Source organism: Hipposideros armiger, unplaced genomic scaffold (assembly GCF_001890085.2).
Source record: "Hipposideros armiger isolate ML-2016 unplaced genomic scaffold, ASM189008v1 scaffold_252, whole genome shotgun sequence".
Classification (NCBI taxonomy): Eukaryota; Metazoa; Chordata; class Mammalia; order Chiroptera; family Hipposideridae; genus Hipposideros; species Hipposideros armiger.
The window spans coordinates 74,561-101,684 of NW_017731602.1; the positions used below are offsets into that span (position 1 = coordinate 74,561).

The 27,124-nt window shown below is 34.1% G+C and overlaps 1 protein-coding gene across 1 annotated transcript in view; it reads left to right on the plus strand.

The window, feature by feature from the left end:
• Positions 1-27,124, plus strand: part of MCTP1 (multiple C2 and transmembrane domain containing 1) — a 282,291-nt gene that overhangs the window by 17,384 nt on the left and 237,783 nt on the right. Inside the window, 3 exon segments of the mRNA XM_019655912.1 lie at positions 7,530-7,568; positions 17,649-17,708; positions 23,724-23,801. Of these exon segments, the coding sequence (XP_019511457.1) occupies positions 7,530-7,568; positions 17,649-17,708; positions 23,724-23,801 (177 nt within the window).

The following is a 27,124-nucleotide window of genomic DNA, read 5'->3' on the forward strand; positions in this document are numbered from 1 at the left end:
GTCTTCTGTGTCATTTAGGGCTGATATTTCTTTCTTTCTTTTCTATTTGGATGACCTATCCATAGCTGTCAATGATGTATTTAGGTCCCCTACTATAACTGTGTTTTGGTCAATTTCTCCCGTTAGCTCTGTTAGTAGTTGCTTTGTGTATTTCGGTGCTCCCTAATAAATATTGATGACTTTATGTCTTCTTGTTGTATAGTCCCCTTTATCATTATGAAATATCCATCTTTGTCTCTTGTTACCTTTTTTATTCTGAAGTCTGTTTCATCTAATATCAGTACAGCTACACCTGTTTTTCTCTGAATACCATTTGCTTGGAGTATCAATTCCCACCCTTTCACCTTGAGTCTATATTTGTTCTTGTAGCTGAGACGTGTCTCTTGGAGACAGCATATGGTCAGGTTTAGTTTTTTGATCCAATATGCTACTCTGTGGCTTTGCATTGGTAAGTTCTGTCCATTTACATTTAGGGTGATTATCGACATATGAGGATTTCCTATAATTCTATCTTTGGTTTTCTGGTAGGACTGTGTCTCCATTGTTTCTTTGCCTTTTTGTTGCTGTCTATTATTTCAGTGTGGTGGTATTCTATGATTTTCCCTCTGTTTCTTCTTTTTTTAAGTTATATATTTCAGTTCTGGATTTTTTTGTGTGTGTGGTATCATTAAGTTTACGTAAAAGAAAGTTTCTTATTTAGGGTATTCCATTTTCTTTAGCATGCTTCCTTTTTCCATTCCCTTGTGTTGGTTCAGACCTTTACCCTCTTCCCTTTTATGCTTTTGTTGTCATGCATTTCAAGAATTAAAAAAGTACCGGAGCTTAGCACAGAGAGTGTGGGAGATCATGGTGCCTGACAACACTTGCTAGCAATTGAGGTGGAAAAGAGATGCCCAGACTGTGTAGGGACCATTGCCCATGTTACAGTTTGCGGTCTTTCCTCAAAGAGCAATGGGAGACAGTGAAAACTCTGTAAATAGGAAGTGGCATGATCATATTTGCTTTTTGAAAATATCTCTGTAACTGCGTAGTAAAATATAGGAAAAATAAGGATGGATGCTTGGAAACCAATTAGGAGGCTACTGCAAAACTCCAGGTGGAAGATGATAGAAGTTTGGATTAGAACTGTCAGAGATAAAAAGGGAGAGAAATCAGCAGGTTTACTGATAGAAGATAAAATCAACAAAACTTGGTAATAGAATATTTTTGCTTTGGAAATCTTTGTCTTTTTAATGAAGGACAGCACTTCATAAATGAAAAAACCTAAGTTCCTGAGATCTGTATATTCCCGAACCATGCAAACTGGTAATATTACTGGAGATTGGAGTGATCAGCTGTTGTAGTTATTTGGGTGATTGATGATGGAGTGTCTACTGAAGTTTTATGTTAAAGAGATATTTATTAAGTATTCTAACATCAAACTGAGGGTTTGAGGGATCAAATTAGAATCAACTGACCTCATGATGGAGCTGCTTAATTGTTCTAAATTTCACAGAAATATATATCAACACAGGCAAAGTAGTTCCCCAAACAAGTTTTTCTTCAATAGTTTTTTGCAAAAACCATTCAACCGCCATAGCTGCTCAATTTTATTATTTAGGCACAAGTCTTTCTAATTAGAACAAAATCATTTAAAAATATTTCAGGGGTGACCGTTTAGCTCAGTTGGTTAGAGTGTGGTGCTGATAACACCAAGGTTACCGGTTCAATCCCCGCATGGGCCACTATGAGCTGTGCTCTCCCTAAAAGAGTCAGCTATGTCATTGTAGCAGTAAAGCAGTGTGTAACCAATGACCATGGTTGTTCCCCAATAAAATTAAAAAATATATATTTCAGTGCCTGGTTGTTGATCACCAGTGATTTATCAAACATGAATAGGGAAGAAAACAGGTGGGTTACTTACATGAAATAGTTACACATCAAAAATGTGATATTATTCATCTTCTTTTGTTCCTTTTCCTATCTTCTCATCGTATCTCTCCATCTACATTTCCCTTTAACACAGAGCTCTTCCTGAAATCATCATGCCATTTTCTTGACTCAAAACCCTTTGGCTACTCCAGCTTTCTGGAAGAAATCTCTTACTGCCAAGTATCTTTCATCCAGCACCTTACTTCATGCCCTTTCCCTTCAGAGTCAAAACCGCACTGGATTTATTCTGTGGCAACTGAAAAATGGTGCCTTCTTCCCTTCCGTGCTAATGTGGACTCTCAGCTGGCTTCTCGCTTCTTCATCAGAGAAGCACGTGGCTTAGCCAGGCCTCAGTGCCTCAGAACAGGCACAATAGTTACAGCCTGGACCAGAGCCAGCTCCTGGCTGGGGAGCCATCCTGACCTCAGCCACACCTGACTAGCAGAGAGAAGAGGGAGCAATGTGGCTGTACTGGCTTCTCCTTGTGGATGTGATCAATAACTGCAAGCTGGGGTTGCTTACAGAGAAGTGAGCTGCGTCAGGGTGTTGGGAGGAAGGATAAAATATCCCCCTAGGAAGTGCCCAAATATCCTCATTAGCCTGATATCTTAGATTAGGGTCTGGGTTTTTAAGCATATGCCTCACATTATGAAAATTTCTAACAAATACATAAACATTTGCTTTCTGCCTTTTGTTTAGGTCTATGTAACAGCTCTATAGTTATTTTATTAACATCTCTAAAACTGTTAAGCAACACTAATTATAAGATTTTAAAACATTGAACAAGGACCCTTAAAAAATTATTGATCATCTACTAAGCATTGTGCTAATTCTATAACTTCCTTTTTATTTTCCTTCTAAATGCCCTGTGGTTATTTCTCTGATTAAATTGAAACTCTTGATGAGGGACTTTAAGGCTCTGATGAGCAACATATGTGCCCTCACTTGTAACCTCTGTCCAAGCCAAGCCAGTTCTTGCAAAGCTCATCATCTCTCGAGTCCAAGCTTTCTTCAGCCTGCTTGTCCTACCCAAAATCTACCAGCACTACCCTTTCCTTCACCTCCATCCTAGATCCTGTCACTCCTGGTGAATTAAAAAAAAAAATCTATATATAAATTATTACTTCTGATTACCTTTCTTATGATGAGTTCTCTCAAAACCTAGTCCAGCTTTCAGTACTTGGTGGTTGTTCAATGGGTTGTAGATGAATATCTGTGAGGGTTTGAAGGTATGCTTCAAAGGTGCAGGGAAACGTATTTTAAGGTTGTTTTTCTTTTTTTCTTACTTCAATATTCAAATCCCTGAGGTTGTCACAAACAATGTTAAATAATGATTTGATTTTCCTCTTGAGCTCTTAAAATGAGTATATTAATGACAATGGGCTCAAAATTAGTGTGTATTGCTCATTTCAAGATTTCTAATGATAACAGTGAATTAGAAGCAGGTCACTGGATTTTCCTCATTTTGTTACATGTCTACTATTAGCTAAATCTATTTCTCTGGAATACATTGGAAGTTTCTTCATTAAAAACAATCAGAAATTCAATGTATCGTCAAATTAAATTTATATATGCCTGAAATATGCAACAAATTGCTTCAGTAAAAAATGACATGCTGATTTTTTACAAATTATCTAGGAACAAATTTTATTTAGAAAAATTCCAAATAAATCTTATTTTGCAGCAAACCAGGAATCAGCTACTAAATGCTTCACAATTCTCTTTAATATTCAAAATGATGTATAGGGAAGAAACAGGACGATTTTGCATTGACCCTCACACAGCACTTCTCTTTGATTATTAGTTCAGAAATGATCTATTTAAGCTTTTGGGACTTAAGTTTAAAAACCCATGTTTATTCTTATGCCTGTGTTTATAAAACTTTGCTAAATATTTTATGTGTATCAAAGTGGAGAATGGAATATGAGTTTCAAGAGCCATTAACATATAAATCCTAACAATCAAATAGGAAATAGAACATTAATATTAAGAAAATGTTATCAAAAGTAGGAAGAAATGAGTAACTGGAAATTCAGAGGGCTTAGCATCAAAAAGTGCTGAGATTTCAAAATCAGTTATCTTGTGGGTTTATATATATATATATATATATATATATATATATATATATATATATATTTTTAATACTGACAATATATTCCATGAATAATGCAGTTGGGGTNATATATATATATATATATATATACTCTTAATACTGACAATATATTCCATGAATAATGCAGTTGGGGTGATTTTTCCTTGTGTGATTGCCAGTTCTGGAAATCAGCAAAACTGAAAAATAAGTTGAAAAACCTATCAGCCTACTGAATCTCCTAAAGCCTCTAAAACATGCAATACAATTTAGGAAGCATAATATGAGTAATAGCCAAAGTTGCTTATATTAAAATTTTTTCCATTGAGTTCATGATTGAGTCTTTAAAAAAAAAACCAGGTATGAACATATATATACATGTTCACCATATATATATATATATATATATATATATGGTTTTTTTTTTAAAGTTTTCAGCATTGTGCTTTTGAGAAACAAAAATCTTCCTGGGGGGCATGCTGATTAGTTGCATGACAAAACTGTCATTTCCGTTTTGAATGCATGTCCTGTTTTTGAACCTGCAAAAATTTGTAGTGCATACATGTGTGTCCTGTATATGGTATTTTGGTCTGATAGTGTGTTTGAGTTCTTTCTGGCTCTTTTTCTAGCAGAGTTCAATCCACAACTTTCTTCATTGGAGAATTTGTGAAATAAAAGTGAGTTAATTTGTGTTACACACTCTCTTAGATTACCTAGACCTACAAATTGCTTGGCTAAAGCTAAAAAATAGAAAATTCTAAGAAACATATGAATTGACTCTAGTTGGCCTTTAGTAAATTTAAAAAAAATTGTCATGTTTGTTTATTTTTTAACTGTTTCTGAATTATTCCATAGCTAACATTTGAAAAAATACCCACCTATAAAGGCTTTAATATGTTTTACGATATGTATATACTGTAGTATCTACTCATTCTGTGATTTTTTTATATCTATAGTGGCCATGTAATTTCCTTAAAAATATCACTACAACAAAAGATAAAAGCAAAAAATGGATTGAGTTATAGAATCTTTTAAAAATGTAATCAGTTTTGCAGCTCTGTCACAGGCCATATTTTTATGCTACTTATTTCTTTTATTGGCTTCAACAAAAGTTGAGTTGCTAATGAAGAATTTGAATTTTGTTATAATAATATTGGATAACGACACTTTCAAAAACAAATTCATATGTTTCTCAGCTGAAGTTAAGGTTATAGAGCAAAAAATAAATCTTATTTTGCTTCATCTCCTATTTTTAACATTCCCCAATCTTTCTTCTGTAACATGTCTAACAGATAGCAAAGGTAACAGTATTAATAGTGTGTCTGTTAAATTATTTTCTACTGTTTTCAGTTTTACTGAATATACCTAACCCAACCATCTGAAAAGAAAAAGAAACTTGGGAGTGAAAGCCATTGTTTAGCTTCTTGTTCTGGCTCAAGAAGCAGGGATTTTGTTTTAAAATCTAGTCATTTTGAGAGTAGCTGGATATAATAATAGAACTCAAGATACTGAGTCAGGAAAATAATGAATTGGTTCCCATAGCTGCCAAATCTTTCATATTTATACTTAGGGACATTATAGACTTTTCGTTTGTATCAGTTCCCAATCCGAATAATAGCACCACACACCCTGCTTATTAAGCCCATTTTGAGAGACAGGAAAAATACCAACCCTCTAGTTCACTTTACATGTTGAAGGCTCATTGTATGCAGTGGTTCTGAGCAAGGGGATGTGGCTTTGACCAGCAGTAAGTGAATCTGCATAATATTGAGTAGTGTTGCCCAAGATTCAATTCTTCCTCATGTTCTCAGCTTCTTTTCTATAGTATAGCATTTCTTACAGAATGGAATTTTATAAGATTTTTTTAGCTACTAGATGATTATGATACATGGGCATGAGTTAAGAGATTTTACCTTTTGATTTGTATATCCTAATCTCAGTTGATTTGACTCACAACATTGTCTCTAGGAGTTACCATTCTTTGTCAATTGTAACTGCTTTCTGAGAAACTTGAACAGTTCTTGTGTGACTCGTAGTAGGGCAGTTTTTATGAACATGGCATTCCACAGAAGTATTTGGTTTCCAGTTGCCTTTTTAGTGATGATGGAGAAAATGGTGGTGGTGGTGATGATGATGATGATGATGATGATAACAATAACTCATTTAACATCAACAACAAGCATTTATTGTATGTCTACTACATGTCCATCTCCACAACGCAGTGGTGGGTTTGTTGCTTCAAAATGTATTGGACATTAATACTTATGAAACATATAAAATATTTCTATAATTGGTAGCAGTGCTTTGCAGTTTGCTGGCTTCATTTGAGGAAAAAAATAGGGAATTTTTGTAACTTTAGGAAATCGATAGCTCTTCCATATTTTGGTCAGCATTTAACACAGAATGTAATTCGAGAAAATATAACCTGTAACACTGCAATCTACAAAAAAGAGAAATGTATTCTTAACTTTGACAATTTTATGATTGTCTCATTTTCTACTCTAGAACGTCTATGTAATTTCCTCGTCTTGGTTTAGGTCAAACGTTGCCTTCTGTATGATTTAATCTTATATTAAAATCTTTCCCTTTTTTGTATTTTTGTTACTTGTGGGTGGTTTCTGAAATTGTCTTGCTTTATAGCAAATTCTGCTGAAAGAGATATAGTTCTTCAAGGCACCAGTGCACTTCCTTGGTATACAAATATGGCAAGCATTTCTAAAAGCTATATTCTTTGCTCCAAATATTCCCTGTATTCCGCTTCATCTGCCTGAAAGATAATTATAAAGCTAAGAGCAGGTAAAGAAGTTAATCAGGAAGAGACACCTCAATGTTCATTGAGAAATTTTTAAAACTGGAGAGGAAATAAATCTTTGGATTTTTATGACTTACTTTATACAAAAGACCAGTGATCTCGGGCACTCATCACAAATCTCCATAACCTTAATTAAAACTTGTAGCCATAAATACCCCTTTCTATCACACACACACACACACACACACACACACACACACAACTAGGTTAAAGGATATGTTATGGCTAAACATTTATCAGAAAGATTTATTAATAGCCATCACAATATGCCTCATTTTCTTCTCAATTGAAAGCATTTGCAGATCCTGATATCATTAAAGATTAGCTGGAAGCAGAGACAATTCTAAGATGTCATCAAAGCGTGGTACATCCTCAACTTCTACTACCAAAAGGAACAATCGCCAATCATGAGGCTCAATGTGGTTTTTTTTTACCAGTCAATTATTAAGATATTTTGGATTTTCCATTCTATTTAAAATATGTCGTCTCATTTCTTTGTATGAAAGAATAAAACAAATGAACTCTCACCAGAAAGACTGCTTGAATGTTAAAGTTGCATCTTCTAGCTATGCATACGTGAAAAGCAATTTTTGTCTTGTATAGTTGTTGCTGGAAACTGTTTGCTCTTTAAATGTTAAGCTTCCTCTAGAAACCAATTGGCTGCCCTATTCTGTACTTGAGTGATAAGATAATGAAAATGCTTTATTTCATTTACAGACAATGCTAATGAGGAAGAGTTGGAAAAGATCAAGTAAGGTAATGCTTAGCATGTGATCTTTCAGCTTTTCTTGTTGAGAACTATCAGTCAGCTGCTTTCCCAAGTCTATCTCATACCTTCTCAAACTATACTACAGGATTTCATCCTTCTTCAGTTGTTGTTGTTTTTTCCCCCCATAAACTTTAAGCAAACCATGTGCTGCTTTTTAACTAAATAGAAATCACACTGATCAGTTGCGCCAAAATCATCCTCTTGCTAATTTCTTGTCACTTCATAGCATCATTCCCAGCATCTGATTTCTGTTAATGTACCACAGGGTCTAGAAAATGTCCTTGCTCTAGATCAGGAATAAAATGATGAGGTGAGGGTAGGGACAACTCCAGAGAGAAGGAAGAGCCATGTAATTTACTGTTTCTGTTCACTGAAAATTGACTCTAAGGTTTTCTAAAGTCAGAAATCCCTATATTGGTACATCTTTGGAGTGTATAATGACAGCAATTTTCTGTCATTGCCTCTTTTCACTTCAAGAAATAAATGGCTCTTGGGAGTGAGAGGAGTTTATGATAACTTACTAAGCCCTAGTTCTTTTAACTTGTAAAATATATAAAATGCAAACTAAGCTTCTAATTTGCTCAGTGGTGGTACCACTCTTGGACAGAAATAAATATCAAGATGAAATTGACTTTTATGTGACTATTCCTTGAAATAAATCAAAAGATTTTGTTTTTAAAAATCTTGTTTGCTCAAATTTCTATTTAAAAAGTCAGTATTCCTTTTTAACAGTGACTGATTTTTTTAGACCCTGGAACATGACTATCTTTTTTCTTCCATTCTGATTGAATCATGCTATTAAATTTTTCATTATTGTTTTTATTGTGAATTAAGAAAATACATCAAAATGTTTTTGCATTTATGTAATGTCTTAATTTGCTTTAACAAGTATTTCTTATTACACATTTCCTTCCCAATTCTTGTAGAATTAATGGCCAAAATTATAATTTGGTTCACAAAAAGGGTCAGGACAACATTAAAGTCACTTTTGTCATTTTAATAAAATCCAAAACATTTTAAGGAAAGTTTGATGAACATTTCTGAATCAGTGTTCACTGTTTTTTTTACTGACCAACATAAAGTTTCAAGAAGTCTTAAAGAAATGTTTGCACTGTTCATATTTGTATTACACTTTTTCTTTGTAATTGTACTTCAAAATTAGTGTTATATTAAAAGCATATTTTAAAAAATTCATATAATTTGGCTTTCCTCATTCTGTGTCTATATTATGATATATCTGTGTAAAAACATTGCAACCCATTAATATGTAGCAATATTCCCTCCTCCAGATGTAGAAGATGTAATGCTAGAACAGGATATTACATGGTATTGAGTATTAATTAGTGGGAATGATCCATTTTATTGTAGTATAAAAGAAAGAATAAAAAGATGCTTTAAAGAATTCATTTAATTTATATTTAAGTTTAATTTTCATGATAAATTAAGTAAGCATAAATCCACTTTGGTCTACAAAAATATATTTTTTTACAAAAATAATTTTAAATTAATAATAAACACCTATTCTTCACTATTTTTATATCTAAAATTCTTCGAGTTTTTGTTTATTATTATTTTGTGCATTCAAACTGGTACATTTTTCTAGCTTGCCATTAAAGATACAGAATTCCCTGTGTCTAAATCTGCACTCATTGGGGTACTTGACAGATTATTTTTAGTGTGTATGGTAATATGGTTTTTGGAGTTTTAGACTAAAATTTTCTTTTTCTTTTTCTTTTTTTTTTTTTTTTTTAGTTAAAGTTTATTGGGATGACAATTGTTAATAAAGTTACGTAGGTTTCAGGTGTATATTTCTGTAATACATCATCTATATATCACACGGTGTGCTCACCACCCAGGGTCAGTTCTCCTTCCATCACCATATATTTGACCCCCTTTACCCTCATCTACCACCCCACTCCCCCCACTCCCCCCTTACCCTCTGGTAACCACTAAACTATTGACTGTGTCTATCAGTTTTTGTTTCTTCATTTGTTTGTCTTGTTTCTTTGTTTGTGGGAATGCAGATTGGGATTGGTGCAGCCACTATGGAAGGCAGTGTGGAGATTCCTTAAAAAATTAAGAATAAAATTACCATGTAACCCAGCAATCCCTCTCCTGGGTATCTACCCAAAAAATCTGAAAGCATTTACCCATAAAGATATATGTGCTCCGATGTTCATTGCAGACTACAATTTTCAACTCTATAAAATTTAGTAGGGATACTGAATGCTGAGTAAAGGAAAATCAGCTCATTCATTATTTTTTTCTATGAGAACATACTGAACACTTGATATTGCATTCAAATTTTCACTGTCCCCTAAAACATTTGCCATACTTGTCCAGATTGGTGTTATAAGAACAGAAAATGAAATTCAAAATCCAGGGAAAGTTGGAAATTTCAACTCCCACCTAGTCTGCCATCCTTCACGCACACTAAAACTGCTCCCATAAACCTTTTCTCCAGGCATTAAAGAGAAAGGACGATGTTCAAGTACAGTGGTCTCCCTTTATCTGTGGTTTCACTGTCCATGGTTTCCGTTACCTCTGTTCAATCATAGTTGGAAAATATTAAATAGAAAATACCAGAAATAAACAATTCATAAGTTTAAAATTGTGTGCCATTCTGAGTAGCATGATGAGATCTTGAACCATCTCACTCCATCCCACCCAGGACTTGATTTATTCCTTTGTTCAGTGTATCCATGCTGTATACGCTCTGGCCCTTTAGTCACTTAATAGCCCTCTTGGTTATCAGATCGGATATCACACAGGGAGTGAGAGGGAGAGAGAGAGAGAAGGGAGACGGAGACCACATTCATATAACTTTATTACAGTATGTTATAATTGTTCTATTTGATTGTTATTGTTGATTTCTTACTGTACCTAACTGATATATTAAACTTTATCATAGATATGTATGTATGGGAAAAAACATAGTATATATAGGGTTTGGTACTATCCATGGTTTCCAGCATTCCTTGGGAGAACCTTGGAACATATCCCCCCCACACACACACACCCCAGCTAAGGGGAACTGCTGTAAATTGTGCTTCTTGGGAAACTAAGAGATAAGTGGTTATACCGTGCAGTTTTATGATTGTTTACTATGTTACTGCTTTGTGGAAATGCATCCCCTTTCGAATTATTTCAGCCTTTCCCTTAAAAATTATTGTGTAAGTAAGGATTTTTTCTCTTTTATTTTTGAAAAGAGAATATAATTTATTTGCATTACATTTAATTACAGGTAGTTTATATTTGGTATAACTATGCTCAAAGTCAAAGACAAGCTTTTTACATAAATACGTCGTTTTTTTCTTTGGGATCATGATCTACAGAAATGAGGGCTTTTGCTGTTTATAGCAGGGCTTTGATATGCAGCTTGTCTTTGTGCACCAATGGTGAATATAAAACCTGAGAATTATAAACTTACATATAGTCAGGTAATGTTTTTAGATATTCTCTCCAGTATGAAGTTTTTCTTCCTTTTCTTGTATTTTTTCAAAAGTGATATAACCATGAATGGGGGGAAAGCTAAATTGACATTGTTACATTTTTGTTTTTAATTAAAGTTTATTGGGGTTACAATTGTTAGTAAAGTTACATAGGTTTCAGGTGTATGATTCTATAATACCTCATCTATATATCACATTGTGTGTTCACCACCCAGAGCATGGTTATGTTTTTAATATACACATCTCCCTCTATACAAGTGAATCAGCTCATGGAATATATCATTATTTAAATACCTCTTGTCATTTTCATCATCTTGCTGATAATGGATCCTTTCAATGAAAATCTTATTATTTGTGGCACTCACATAACCTGGGATTGTATTTACTATTGAAAGTACGAAATAATAGTCAACTTGATGAAAGGGAAATTGTAATTGCTGTTCAGGACCGGCTTATATATTACTTGGAGTAAATGTATTACCATCAAATAACAAGTAGAAAAATATACACCTAAACTTACCTCTGAAAAGCAAGAATGTATGAAATATGTACTTTTAAATGGTATGTTAACCATTAAATAGTTATGAATTCCATAATATCCCTTCTGGGATTGGAATATCCTTTAAAACACACATTCTGATTTTCTATCAGCACACTTTCCGTCATGCGTATTTTTAATTCTGCCTCATGTTCAGCTGTTACAGAAAAGTGTTATTTTGAGAAGAAGGGGATCAGTGCCTCCCTAAACTTGGGCAACTGGGTAATTATCCTGGTCAAGAATTTTACTTATGTGATAAAATGAGCTTTCACATAGAAAATGGTAATACTTAGAGTTATTGCAATATTTTATTCTTTAGAAGAAGCTTATCACTGATAATGAATTCTAATGTTAAATTATTCAACAAAAAAGTCTCATGAGCTCAAAAGAGAAGATGTATATGTGTTTTGTGAATACATTTTGTGTGTGGGGGGAGTCAAACAAAAAAATGGAAAAAAATAATAAAATAATTGCCTCTATCAGACGGAAAGCAGAAATTATTTTACACTACATTGTGTGTGTATGTTGTGTGTATGTGTTTTAATGTAGAAAAATGAGTTTATCTATAGATATGATGATAATAAACTTATGTGGTTTCAATAAGTCACTTTAATTGTATGAGAAATAACCATTGTGATAATATGAAGATATACACGTTGCAATTCATATTCTCAACAATAACAGTTTAGAATTGTTTTAAGAAGAGCTCATCCTTTGAATAATATAATATAGACTGTGATGATGTCTCATTAGCATATCTTCTGTTACTTGATGGCTTATTGTTTTTTAGTAACATATCTTTTTAAAAAGATTTTATTATAATCACGTAGCATAATTTACATGAACTATAAAACACTTTATTCACTAGTTGAATGGAGCAATTTTTAATAAGACTTTTGGCAAGGATATTGTTAATTTAAACTAGAGAACACTTTCAACTCTGTAAGTCTGCAGGGCATAGTTAAACTGACACCTAGGATGACACATTAAAAATGCATCAGTGAAAACCTCTAAGTGCTTTAATTTAAGAAATGGTAGAGAAACAAATTAACACATTTTTAAGTATCTAACACAGTCAGTCAGACATAGTAAAAAAAAAAAAAGTCATTATTTAACAATTGTTAGGCCCTTTCTACAAAGACCTCATAACCTGATAATAAATAGGTGATATTTTTAAAACTGCAAAACATGAAAATTTTCTTGGTCATTGACCCTCTCAACTGTGAGTGACTAAAATGACTTTTCTTTAGTGTCTCATTTCAAATTATTATGCATATATCTTTGAAAAAATGAGATGCTTACATGTTTTTGAAGGCAATATAAAATTCTTCTTAAAATCCTTACTTTGCCACTGTTAATACTCCCAAGTCTGTGTTATTTTAAAATGTTATAAAGTCAACCTCATAATTAAGGCTTCTGAGATTCCAAAATGCAGCAATGAACAAAAGGCGATCAGCATGTCCATTTCTATTATAAAGTACTGTATTTTTAACCCCAATTAACTAAACTCCTAAAATTTGTAGTAAGTGTATTTAAAATAGAAATATCATCATGCCAGTAAATATTTGATTATATCCACAAAATACATGGAGCCATAATTAAAATTTTATATTGAGATGATTTTTTCTTGCTGTTTTGACAATATTTCCCCATAGACATAAAATATACATTTTTATTTATTGTAATTCATAACCACAGGGATTTTGCTGTAACAATGGCATTGCGTTTATTTGACCAGTCTTGTTGAATTTTTAAAATGTTGTTGGTCCTTTGGGGAGCAAATCTGGGTGAGTAGGCACAAAGTGAAAAGACAAAACGTAATCTCCAGCAGAGGCTGGATTCCATGACGTCTACATGCCAGCTCTAAGATGTCAAATTGCGGGGTTGCTGATTGGCCTTCATATTGCTAATGTGTGTGACTAAGTGAGCTGATGGTTTTCCAAGACGCTTTCTGGGCTGATCAGAGGGAGGGAACTAATATAAACCTGGCTCCAGGATGATGGAAATAAGAGTTGATCTGCAGATTGATGGCCTTTAATTCCAAGCTCTGTGTGTGTGTGTATACATATATATGTATATATATATATATATATATATATGTATGTATATGTATATATATATCAGGCATATATATGTATATGTAAATTAAATTGAGTGTGACTAGGAGGAGATTTATTGGTTATAATGTCCCTTAAATGTCCACAATGAAAATAAATCATAATTTTGTGAAGACTCTGCTTCAAAGCCCTGGATGACAGCAATATATGCACGTAATGTATGCATGTATTTATACATACATATACACACACATACACACATGCATGAACATACACTAACACACACATATAAAAATGCTAAGGTAAAATTTCTAGAAAAATAACAGACAAAGCCAGACTTCAGTTCCAGGGCAGGTCCTCTGGGGTCCTGTGATTCTCTCTCTCTCTCTCTCTCTCTCTCTCTCTCTCTCTCTCTCTCTCTCTCTCTCTCTCCAGCAATATTTAAAGGGACAGTTGGAGTTGCAGAGGGAATCTGTAACTTTTTATGTTTAATGAGTATAAGCGATATAAGCACCTATTTGAATAACCAAGAAAACAGGAGAATAGCAGTTCAGGGTGAATTTCCACTTACATCATGTCCCTGTTTTTAGTTATACAGCTGTCCATGGTTTTAGTCAATTTGATGGAAGCAGCCAAGAGCTACAGCTTTGATAATAGTGATTGCAGTCTGACCAGGAAAGGCCATGAAAATTATTTACTTATGAATTTATTTATTTTTTACCTCATAAATGCCTGAAGAGGTATTGATGAAAGGAAACTGTGCACCTATAAAAACATGCTGTGTAATCAAGAATGCTACTTTGTTTCACATTGAATCTCAGGCTTCAAAATTTCAAATCTGTCATGAATGTTTTGTGTATTGAAGAATTACTGAATTATAGTAACATGCATGGTGTTTAAAGGCCTATACACATTAAGGTGAATAAAAAATAATCACTTTTAAGAAAACTTTAGTGGCTAATCCTTGTTCATCTGATGGCAAAGTTCTTAAAGATTTCTATGCTTTATTTTTTATATACAAGGCTGAAAACTAGCATCATATTCATTTGTTAGGGAAAAAATGAACTGTCCTTTAGTCTTATTTCTTTGAGAAAAAAAGTATATCTCCTAGATTTAAAAAAAATGTTAATTTTTATATTCATAATAAAAATTTTTATTTTGTAGGAGAAATTTTCTGAGTGTATATTGGTTTTCTAGAGGCAAAAACAGATTTAAATACAGTGTTCCAATGGCTTGCTACTTTAATAAATTTAAAACCTCAGCAAAAATAGTTCAACCATTTATTACTCAGAATAACTTCAATAATTTCTCTTTATCAATTAGATGTCTTTAGTTTTTGTTGTTTCCTTTTGCTGTTACTTTATAATCTCAGCACTTTTAAAATGGTGCTTTCCCTCACCAACCTGTTGTCTTGATGGAGACTAAAGTGTAACTAAATATCTGCAATTATGATGTAAGACCAGTCTTCTCTGAAATTCATGAATAGTTTATTCTATTTTTCTTGCCTTCCATAATAAAACCACCACTTTTGTTTAGAATTCATTATCGTAAGGCCAGGTGTTTTATTATTGTTGTTTGTTATTGTTATCATCAGAAACTCTAGTGAAAGGACGGCTTTGGCTAGGCTGCTGTGCATTTTATATTCATCTGAGCAATAAATGGCATAAGGGTCTACAAGAAAATTAAGTTGTTTCATTTGAAATAAAGGCCTAAATTTACATGAGAATGTAGGTTGTAAAATGCAATACAAATTTTAGTTGATGAATAATGACAGAAGTAATTAAACGCAGCATGAAAGGCACAGCCTAGGGACTTCAGTGGATCCAAATGTGACTAATATTTCTGTTTTTCAAATTTTAGCAGAGAAACCTAAGTTCTAAATCTTGATCATTAAACCCTTCCCCCCCAAAATTCATCAGTCTCATTTTGCTCTTTGCATACTAGTCATATAATTAGGTCATTACCCTATGCATTCATCTGAAGAAGAATGGAAAGTGTGAAGTTGGTATAGTTTCAATGTTAGTCACCTTACACCATCTAAGCTTTAAGTGAATTTACAATACTTTTGAATGCTAAATGTTTGTCATTTTGTTGTAACTATTTTGAGTCTAGAACCAAGAGTTTCACATCCATTTGTTGCCTTAACACATTTTACATTAAGACAAAGCTTACAGTTAATTGTATAGCTTGTGTTATTGGTTCTGGAGAAATTAATTCTGTAAGGAGATTTCAAGCAGTAATTTCTTTAGTATGATACTTTACAATTTTTCCACCTGTTGCTAAACATGTTGCTTAATTAAATAAAAAAAGAACTAGGACTCAAGAAGGTAATTGGCAATAGAAAAAGACAACATTCATCTTTTCTAAAAACTAGAATAAGGTTTTTGAGTTAAACAATAGTATAGCATCGAAAAAGACTACAGTCATTCCATCTAAGTTGTGTGCCCCAATGTCCAAATATAAGTGTATTCTTTAAGAATTTTTTTCAGAAACTGATGCAACAGTGTGCTAAATGTGACGGATGAGCACCATAGCTGTAAATGTAAATGAATTATAACTCTGTAATGATGGTAAAACAATCTCTTAAACTCAAGACTTTTTCCCTATGACCTCTGACATTACTCAAGCTACCTGACTAAACCCTATGCAAGTAACTTGGGGAAATGTAATTATGTTTTGTTAGGAAATACATTTCATGTAAAAAGCACAGGTAGATTGCATAAATGATCCCTGATATAATTCTTAAATTATTCAAATTGCTGCACACACTAAAATACTTTAGTTCATTATTATTTTCTGATATGAGCTTTGGTATCACTTTGGAAGGAATATGTAGCCTTAATCAAGTGAAACTCCAAGTAATTAACAGTCAATTCACAAATATTTATTAAGCGTCTACTCTGCAGTAGGCATCATTTAAGGTGTTGGACCACTATATTCTTAGTTGCTAACCAAAAATCGTGGAATAATCAAATAAGTTACAAAACTGCCTCCTCTTCATCACAATGTCAAAGGTTGATACTTTCTCATAACTGTCATCAGATTCCCATAATTTTATCATAACTGACACCAAGACAGGTTACAAAACATTAAAGTTTAAAGGATGCTTGCAACTTAAATGTTGTTTTTAAAAGTGAGTAGCTATGTTTTTGATTTCTTAAAGTTGAATTGGTTTCATTTTAGAAAATCTGAGGATTAAGTAATAAAACATACAACATAAATCTGTTGCTTTGTTTTCAGCCCAATAGCCACCTTTCTTAGTATTCATTTTCAGAAAATTATTATTTTTGGGGAGCTCAAGTTAACTAAGTCGTATATATATATATATATATATATATATATATATATATATATATATATATATATATAATAAAACTTGGAAGTTTTTAGTAAGGAATTAAACCAATTTAGGTGTGTGTTTATAAATAAGATTTCTGCTGTCATTCTTTAAAAATGTTCTGAAGACCTGTGGTGTTAAATTGTTTTGTTAAAAGGAACATATATTGTCTGGCTTATTTCAAAATCTTAAAATATGTTTAAACAGTTCTACTTTCTAAGATAAAATGTTAGACTTTTAGATATATTAATCAACAATTAAAATATTAAAATTCAGAGGTAAGTAGACTCTTAAAAAATTACAGTGCCAGCCGAGTGGTTCAGTTGGTTAAGTGCTTGCTCAAGAGTGTGAGCTCTGAGCAACAGGGTCGCCAGTTCAATTCCCGGCCCAAGCTGAGCTGTCACTGAGCTGCCAACAGGTGGCAGGATGGCTCAGCTTGAAAAAATTAAAAAATTTAAAAAAAATTTTAAGTTACAGAAATAGTCTTCTCTATACTACTGTTGACATCAAATATGAGTAAGACAAAAACCTTGATTCAAAGGAAGAAAGCTTGCAGTTTATAAATATACTAAGTATCTTTAGGATATATAATTTTTAGGTTTTTATTTGTTTTGATTTTGTTGGGCTAAGTAAATATTCTCAGAAACACCTCAAAATTTAGCTAAATATTTGTTTGTTTTTAGGAACTCTCAGGAAATGAAGTGGTTGGATCTTATTTCTCTGTGAAGCCTTTCTTTTGGAGGGTAATGTTTAAATCCTTTACATTAATATTCTTGATTTTTGGTTCTGAATAGTATTTTTGAAATTCAAATGTGAATTAAGAAATTCACTTTTCAAAATAGGCTCTCAGAGAAATGTATTCATTTGCCTTCTTTGTTAACTTTTATTCTGTTAATAAGTCACTCAGGTGACTGACTCATTACTTCATTTGTAAAAAGTATGACCTTCATATATTTAAGATATTGCTTTGGTGTCAGTTCCTTGTGGGACCAAGTTTATTTCAAATTCTTAACAGCTAGAGGCCCATGGACCTTCCAGGAATATTATGATGCTGTCTAGAGGATCCATTATTGTTCTTTTTTTCACTTATTGTAAAATCTGCTCCACCTGTTTGAGAAAATTTTTCTTCTATTAGAGTGATCTTATACATACATACTACATACATACTAGATAGTCAGTGTTCTGTCTTTGAAAAAAAAACTTATGAATTAAAAAACAGCTCTACTTTTGATTTAAATAAAGAAAAAAGTGAAAATTCTACAGAGAATTTGTTTTAAATGCCATTGCAATTTAATATTATTTACTCTTTCATGACTTAAACATAATGAACTGTGTCATCCTTTTTTTCCCTCTGCTATAATTCTGCATTATTCACAGCACAGTTTATTACTAATGCACTTATTACTTTGCCATCAAGTGTTTCTCTCTTTGTTTGAAAATTCACACTTGGTACATGGTTTCCTAGCAATAGACATTCCAGTGAAAATGCTGCTACACTCGTAGGAGTTTGCCATTTTTTTTTCTTGGCTCTTAAACTGCTCATGACTGAAAACTCCCTTTCTCTTTTAGAATTTTAAGATTTGTTTCTGTGTCTCTTAAGCAGGCTGGCAGGTACTATTGGGTTGTCGGAAAAGTCATGACGCATTTTTGCAACGAAAAACAGAAAACAATATGTTATGACTTTTCCAACAACCCAATAGATTAAGTCATGCATTGACTTGACCAGTGAGCCAGTATAAACCACATTTATTCATCCTCTCCACCTTCCATGCTTTTTGTTTTGGGGCAACCTTTTATTGTTAGCTTATTTTAATTATTATAGCCTCTTCATTTACTTTCAGTCTACTGATGGCTGCCTTCACTATTCTGTTTCTTTGCTAAAATATTAATAATTCCTCTTATATGTTCATGCATTATCCATGAACACACAGATGACTGCTTTTGAATTGTTCCATTACCTTAAATGGTAAATGGCTTTTTGCAAAATTTTGTCTCTGTTATCTTAAGAGCTACAAGTGTAGTGAATTCATATGGTACACTCCTTAGCCAAGAGAGCAGAATTAAGGGTGTTCTGTGTTGAGTTTGCTCTACATGTAGCAAATGTGCAGACTGATCACTATTAATGAAGGCTTGCCACCAGGACCAACTCCACAAGTAATATTTTTAAAAGATTTCCTTTTCATCTGACTCTTTTAACATCTTCTTTTCATTTTAGTCTTCCAAATTATTCTTCCACTTATTAGTACTTTCCATTTGGTTGTGTTCATCCTTAAGTATTCTTTGTTAACCTTTTTCAATCTTTGAACTCTCTTATTTTTTAATAACAAATATGCAAATTAAAAAGATTGCTTTTTTGTATCTGAGGGACAGTGGTCTAATGTCTTTTCTCTGAACATACATTGAGTGACAAACAAATTGGGTCATAAAGGCAGAGCCCTTAGGGGTGATATATTTCACCGATGAGGAAACTGAGGCCCAGAGAAGTGATGTCATTGCCCAGGAGTACCTAAATGATGCCATCAGGACCCATAGTTTTCTCTCTCTCTCTCAATGACATGGAAATAAATGTTTTGATGAAGACTTAAAGCAGCAGAGTTCCTTTTTGGTTGACGATGAATAGAGATGTGATGTATAAATAGAGTTACCCCTTAGTTTGTCTTTATTGACACCCTTTCAAATCCTTCTTGCATTATGTGACCCTTCTCCTCCTTCTCCCTTTAAACCATTGATGGGTGGATGTGTTTGAGCGCTGTGATGTTGCTGTGTTAGAGGTCTCATTTTACCAAATCAGCAACCGAGTCTGTTTTGGATGAGTATGATCTTTCATATTCACATTCATTGTGAATATGACAAGTGAACTCATTGCTCTTTGTCCAAGCAGCATTTGTATTTTGATGACGTTTTAGAGGAGATGTTCATGAAAGGAGGTTTCACAGAGACACTTTCAGGTATACAAGAAACCTAAATAGCTCCAATAAAATCTTACGTAAAGAGTGTATGTGTACTTTGTGAGTTAAACAGGATGTGATTTAAAAGAAAAGTTTTATCTGCTTATTTATAAGGACCAATACATGTGTCCAGGAGATAGCAATTGAGTTGCACTGAGTGAAACTGGATCCTGATGAGAACCCACTCAGTGAATGTCTGTGCTACTTGCTGTATCTCTTGAGCATAAAATAATAGAAAAGACTGAAGTGATACTAGGATATTCTAATTTTCCAAAAGCATAACATTTATAATTCATCAAAATACCTTATCTTAGGACACAAAACATTAAGCAATGGGTATGGTAATTACCATGTTTCTCATGAGAATAATAAAAATTATGTGAAGCCGGTTAGATTACACTAAGTCAGAATTTCATTAAAGATTTTTAACTTCCCATTAAAGGATGGTAACTTAATACAGTTCTTCCAAATATTTGATGCATTTAAGTTTCTTCCGAGTTATCTCCATTGACAGACATTTAGATTGTGATGTTTGTTCAATAACTGAGAGTTAATTGAACAAACCATCTTATGAGACCATTGTGGTAAATTAAAGAGAAATTTTAGCACTGTTTAAATGGAGAAGGCTATGCCAAGCTACCTCATATTTTAAAAATGGAGAAACAGATCATACTATGAAATGGGCCAATAGTTCATAAAATATGGAACAATTCGGAGTTATGTAAGAGCACCACCTTATGGCAGGGTCAAACAAAAATGTGATTGAAGGAAGACCCTGCAGACCAAGGAGAAGAGTTATTGGCTGTGGGAAACAAGAATGTGATCCTAGGGGCCGGCCGAGTGGCACATTGGTTAAGAGCTGGCTTGGGATGCCAGAGGGCCCCAGTTCGGATCCCACATATGAGGGCCAGTGACACTGCCCTCTACAGCTAAGATGCTGAACAACAGCTCAACCTGGAGCTGGGCTGCCATGAGTCACCGGCGACGGTATAGGCTGCAGCCCCTGCTGCAGTGGGTTGCCATGGGCTACCGTGTGTAGCCAGCAGCCAGAGTGAGCAGCCAGCAGCCGCCGATGAGCAGCCGTCCAGAAGCCGGCGACTGATCTGCCTCACCCGGGAAGAGCGCAATGATGGTGCCAACTTGGGCCAGTGAAGCAACGTCCTCCACAACTAGACTGAAGAACAAAAGGACAGCAACTTGTCTGTTCCCCTTCCCCCAATTCCCCAGCGCTGTCCCCATCCCCCAATTCCCCAATTAAAAAAAAAAAATCTTTAAAAGAAAAAGAAAAAAAATGTGATTCTAGGCCAAAGTGCTTACATTCTGAACAACTCAACTGTAGACATACATCCACGACAAGTTCAGCCGTTATTGCTCTCCTTAGTTATGAAAGTAAGACCCTTAGGGGAAAAAAAACACATTTATAACTTTTAATTAAAAGTCTCAAAAACAAGTATTTGTAAATCAACCTCAGAACTCATTCTTTTTTTACCATATTATTGGTGGAAACATAGATTACTTTAGCAGACCAACAGGATTACAACATATATGATGAATTCTTTAATAGTATACATTTTGAGCAAATATAGTCAAAGCTTAAGACCATTTATTTGACCACAATTAAGTGTAGGAAGGGCAGTTAAAACATCTGAAGATATATATATATATATATATATATATATATATATATATATATATATATATATATATATATTATCTTCCCAACACTTTAACTTGTACCAAGAAGCAATAGAGATAGGAAAGAAAGTTTCAGGATAAAAACCAGGAGAATTTCTCTAAGGATTATAGTTCCAGTGAATCATCTTCTAAGAAAAAAGGGATAAAAGCTTTATTATTAGATGATACACTTCAAACTAGGCTGCACAAAGCACTGAGAGGGTTTTCTGTAAAGGCAATCGTGCTTTGAGAGGGTGGATGGCTGTAGAACAAATCTGCTTGTTGGACTTCATCATCCAGGTGCAATTCACTGAAATAAACTCAGCAGGAAAAGGAAAAGATGGAACATGCCTGTGCCTCGGATTGAGCTAATAATTGCTCCATGCTCCAGGCTTTGCCACACAAAACAGTCATTCTAGTCTGTCATTATCTCTTCTTTGTAGTGTCTTGTGAATCATTTGATTAAATAAAAGCACGTGCACCTCTGTGCTAAAAATAGAGGCAAGGGCTGACTCCACACACAGCTATTGTAAAGACACAAGCAATGTCTTTTCATTTCAGTTTCACAGTGTCTGGATCTCATTTGGAAAGATTAGGTTGTACACAGGTAATAAAATCCAGAACAACAAAAGCTAAGGATTATGTGCACATATCAGGAGATTGGTATGACTGAATGTTCCTTTAGCACATGTTAAGCCTAAATAGATTTTTTTTTAATTTTTGCCCTACTTTTAATTAGTATGTAGAATAATAGGATATTTTCTATTATTAATGATCCAGTTTTTCAAGAAATGGAATTAGTAAACTTTATTATGTAGAATTGTAATATAGAAGTGTTCTCAATTTATATGCAAGAGTCTATAACTTCACATTATTAATAGACATCAAACTATACTTTTTTATGTAGTACAGCTAATGCTCAAATACTTTACTGAACAATATATTATTACCACCTGCTGACTTTTACTTCTGCTAAGCCCCTATTCGCCTTTCTCAATAATCAATACCCAAGCATAGATTTCATCTAAATATAAGTCAGAATATTTCAACAGATCCTGTACAAATCAGCTTTTTATTTTTTTGTATCATGAACGTCTTAGGCACTGTTGCAAAAACTGAGATATTGGTGGGAAAAATCATCAATTAAGTACTGGCAACCCCAGATTCAAATTTCAACCTTGCTAATGTCTAGCCATTTGGCTTTGAGCAAGGTATTTGTCTTCTCTGTGCCTCAGTTTCTTTATCTTAAAAATACTTGTCATGAAAAGCGCCAGAGTATGAAAACTCCAGCACATAATATCTGCTCTATACATGTTTATTTCTTTCTGTATAATATAGCCTATCTTCCAGACCAGCCTAATCTAATCCTCTGTTGATGTTATTCAAACTGATGGCTCTCACTGCATCATACTATTGTTTAGAAACATTGTTTAGCTGCTCTAGAAGTCATTTAATACAAACTTTTAGCTCCACCATGATAATTGCCTTCCAGTATTTCTCGCTCAGCTGTATCTTTCTTTATCCATGCCTTGCTGTTCTTGGTTGTAGTAGGAAAGGGATCTTTGGGGTTTTGGTAGCAAAGGCAACAATGATAAGTGTTGTGTGGGGCAAACTTTCTGTTACTTAGAGATCTCCCCTTAATCATGACAAAGGATTCACCTGTGGGATGCAGTTAACATGATCATAGTTATTTTCTGTCCATGTAACATTTCTTCTTCTGGAGGCGTATCATTTTTTTGACATTGGAACCCGCCACCAAACATTTTTGAAGCTGCAGGCTTGGGAAAATGATTCTTTCTGTGATTTCTCTTGCTATGTTTCTTTATTCTGCTAGACCCATTAACAAAAACCTGAAACCACTCAAATGGGACCATCGTCATATACTCTCTGTCTTTTATGTTCTTGACCATCACAGTATTATGCTACTGAAGAGAATAGTAGCTGGAAATTATATCATTGCATTGGCATTTATCTTCATTGTGCTAGAAACATTTCCTGACAGTGACTTAAGAAGCACATACTTTTTTTTTTTCAAATAATGTGTTTTGAAGAATAATGCTAAACTCTGATTCAAATGAGGTGTTGCTAGTGGCAGAAGGCTTTCCTGTACAGCTCTGATCGTTCATTTCCATCCAGACGTGCGACAGGCCTGCTTTCCCTATCCTGGGCTTCTGCAGAGCAGAGCTTCAGAGTGCTTATTACCAAAACACACAAGTAAGTTCAACCATTCCGTGTTATTTATGTTTCCTGAGCTTGCATGAGCTGTGAACTCTCATAGGTGACTGTGAGAACAGTAATGGAAACTCATTCCCTATACTAACCTCTTCTCTACGTATGAAAAGGAATTGGAATCGTAAATTCCTTTTCAAGGAATAACATGCATAAACTAATAGTCTCTTTAAAATGCTAGCTCACTAATTCTATAATCTTACTAAAGATATCATTGACTAATTGCCTCAGATTTTGAAATGTATATTTCAAATGTATATTGTGATCTTCTTTATTAAATCTGAACTTGGATGAGTATTCCTTTTGAGAGAGAATCTCAAATGGGTGTGTGTGAGAAGCATGTGGGGCTCATGGTGGAAGTGCACGAGCAGCTCTGCTCCATAGGAGTGGAGTCGCATCGCATCCAGGAGGGTTAGGCCTGCAGATGTCAACAAATTGCCCACTAAGACTTGGGAATGACTTAGAACTTTAAAAGTTTAAAGATTCTTTCTTTTGCAGACTTAGTTCTTTGCTCTGAAGCTAGGTTGATTTTCTTTTTTTACTCTTCCCTCCTTTTTTTCTTTCCCTCCTCCAATAGAATTCTATTTCAACAAGGACATAGTTGAAATGTTACCTGAAATAACTAAGTACTAGCTGTAATATGTTAATTTTATTGAGGAATATCTTGAATTTGTTTAACACTCCTTGCCCTTTAGGTGCTCAATAAGTAACTTTTAGTTGACTGATCAATCCTTGAATTGATATGTATTATTTAGATACATCCTATGAGGAAAAAAATTAACAGAAGGAAGGAAATAATAAACGAACTTGGCATTATTTTTCAGTAGGTTCCTACATTTCTCTCTAAGTACTCCAAATACCCAGACAAATATGCTTTCCTAATCAATAAATTTAGGAGCAGGACTAAAGAAAGACTTTAATTAGCATATATTGTATCTATGCCAGAAAGTGGATAATGTTATAATTATAGTCATTAATAATACTTATTAGAACATAGAAGGCCAGTGTGCATATACCTTAGAGCTTTGAAAGCGGAGGTTCTCAAACTTGAGTGTGAATCAGAAACACCTCGAGTGAGGGCTGGTTAAACCAGTGCTGGACCCCATCCTAGGGCTTCCGATTCTGTTGGTCTGGGATGGGGCTACAGAGTTTGCATTTCTAACAAGTTCCCAAGTGACATTGATGCCACTGGCCTGTGGACCACACTTTGAGAGCTTTGCTATACAGAAGAAGGGAACTTTAGAGAAGCAAGTGATGTATAACGTACTATGGAAGGCATTAAAGCTACTGGTTTTCAGAGTTTTTTTGGGTTTTTCTGTTTTGTTTTGTTTTTTTAGTTGTGGAATTCTACTTGTCATGACCCCTTTAATGAGCTCCCCAAAACCTTGATTTAAAAAATAACTGAAAGTAATACATGACTATCTTAAGCAAGTTAAATCTTTGTTTATGTTTTTTTCCTATGCTAGCCCCTCAACATAGACACCCTAACTTCCCCCTTCCCCCAACACACACAGACGGATTAGTATTCTTAGTACACTTGGGGCCCTAGAGTACAGTCTGAGAAACCACAGATAAGAAAACATGCCCAAGTCACATAATCAAATTGCTAGGAAGATGCAAGTGGGTGTTTATGTTAAGCCCTTATCTTTTCCTCTATTGGTAGCCTAAGTTTATCTCTTTCCCCTTTACCTTATAATTTTAAGTTCCTATCCTTTACACTTAGCCTGAACATTTATCTGTTTCATGAGTATGCAGTTAATTAAATCACAGCTAAACTAATGGATTTTCATTTTAGAAGAGTACTGTTATAACAACAACAAAAAAATGTTAAAGAGGGAAAAATCACTTTAAAAAAGTTATCTGATTAGTATGTCTTTGGAGCTCCCCCCCCCGCCCCGCCTTACTTTTTACTTTAAACCTTTTACACAGATCACCTTAGTTTCTTCGTTCGTGAGCCCTATTTTTGTTTAGAAGTACTCTCCTTCCTTCTCTCCCTTAGCTTCCCAAGTCATTTTGGGAATGTTCTTCCAGGTTATAGAAAAACATTTTGTAACAAATAATGACAGTAGGTAAAGCCTCCATTATGTTCATTTTATTTCTCTAAAAGCATGAAGAATCCCATGGAAAGCCTTCTTCATCCTTCCCTTCCTGTAAGTCAAGTTCTTGTTCTCATGTGAAAAGTGGGAGGAAGAGCAAGCAAGTAAGGATTGCCAACATGGTATCATTCAAGAAGCTGGCATAGCCTTGCTGATGGAAGATGCTGTGTAGCCTAGACTGTACCCAACTACTGTTTGACTGAGTGCTATATATGACTCCAGCTTCTAGAGTGCACAGAAACTGTCATTAAAAATATCCATCAGCAAGCATGAATACATGTGTTTATATAATAGGAAAGTAGAAAGTGATTTCATGTATTAGCCATGGAGGAAAATCTAGCCTAGAATGTCATTTCAGATATAATCAACTCACTTAACAGGAGAGTATCCTTTAGCAACATTATACTTTAACTGATTGTCTTTAAACCTAGGAGTATCTGCCCTAAAGACCAATAATGGGAGAAGCGCAGAAATAAAGGTCAGAAGTACTGGGTTCTAGTCACACATCTACCATTTATTAGCCCAGCTACTCTGAGCCCCAGATTCCTCATCAGTAAAACGGGGATAGCACTTCTTGCTTTCCTACTTCACAGGGTTTTAGTGGAAAGCACATGATATAATGTACACATACGTACTCTTAAATTCTAAACCTCTGTATAATTTGGTAGTTATTAACGCCTCAGTCTTCACTAAGATAATTATTTCTTCTTACTTGTTTTCCTTCTTGCCTTCTTTGCCATCCACATTCTTTAACTCAAGCTTCAGACCCAGAGTTTACAACCTGATTCTCTAAAGTCTGCTGTTACAGGCAGCCTCAATAGCAGAAGTGGTCAGATAGATAGATAGATAGATAGATAGATAGATAGATAGATAGATAGATAGATAGATGATAGATAGGCAGACATTGAAATCTATTGCTGCATTATATAATAATTAGTAAGAAGTCTTAGAGCTAAAATAATAATTAAAAAAAAAACTTGAAGATCTCTTGGTGCAATGAATTCTAAACAATGATTTTAATCCAAGAAATCCTTGGTTCAAAGAAAATTCAATGTGGAAACCCAGTGTGTAAAACAGATGGGAGCAGAGGGGCTCTCCATGATGTGGGCATGGAGTCCTGTGAAAGGTTTGCTCCGTGAAACCTCTGTTGCCGTTCAGAACACAGTTGAACCACACTCTTGGACTTAGAGAGGTAAAGGGTGTGTATGCAAA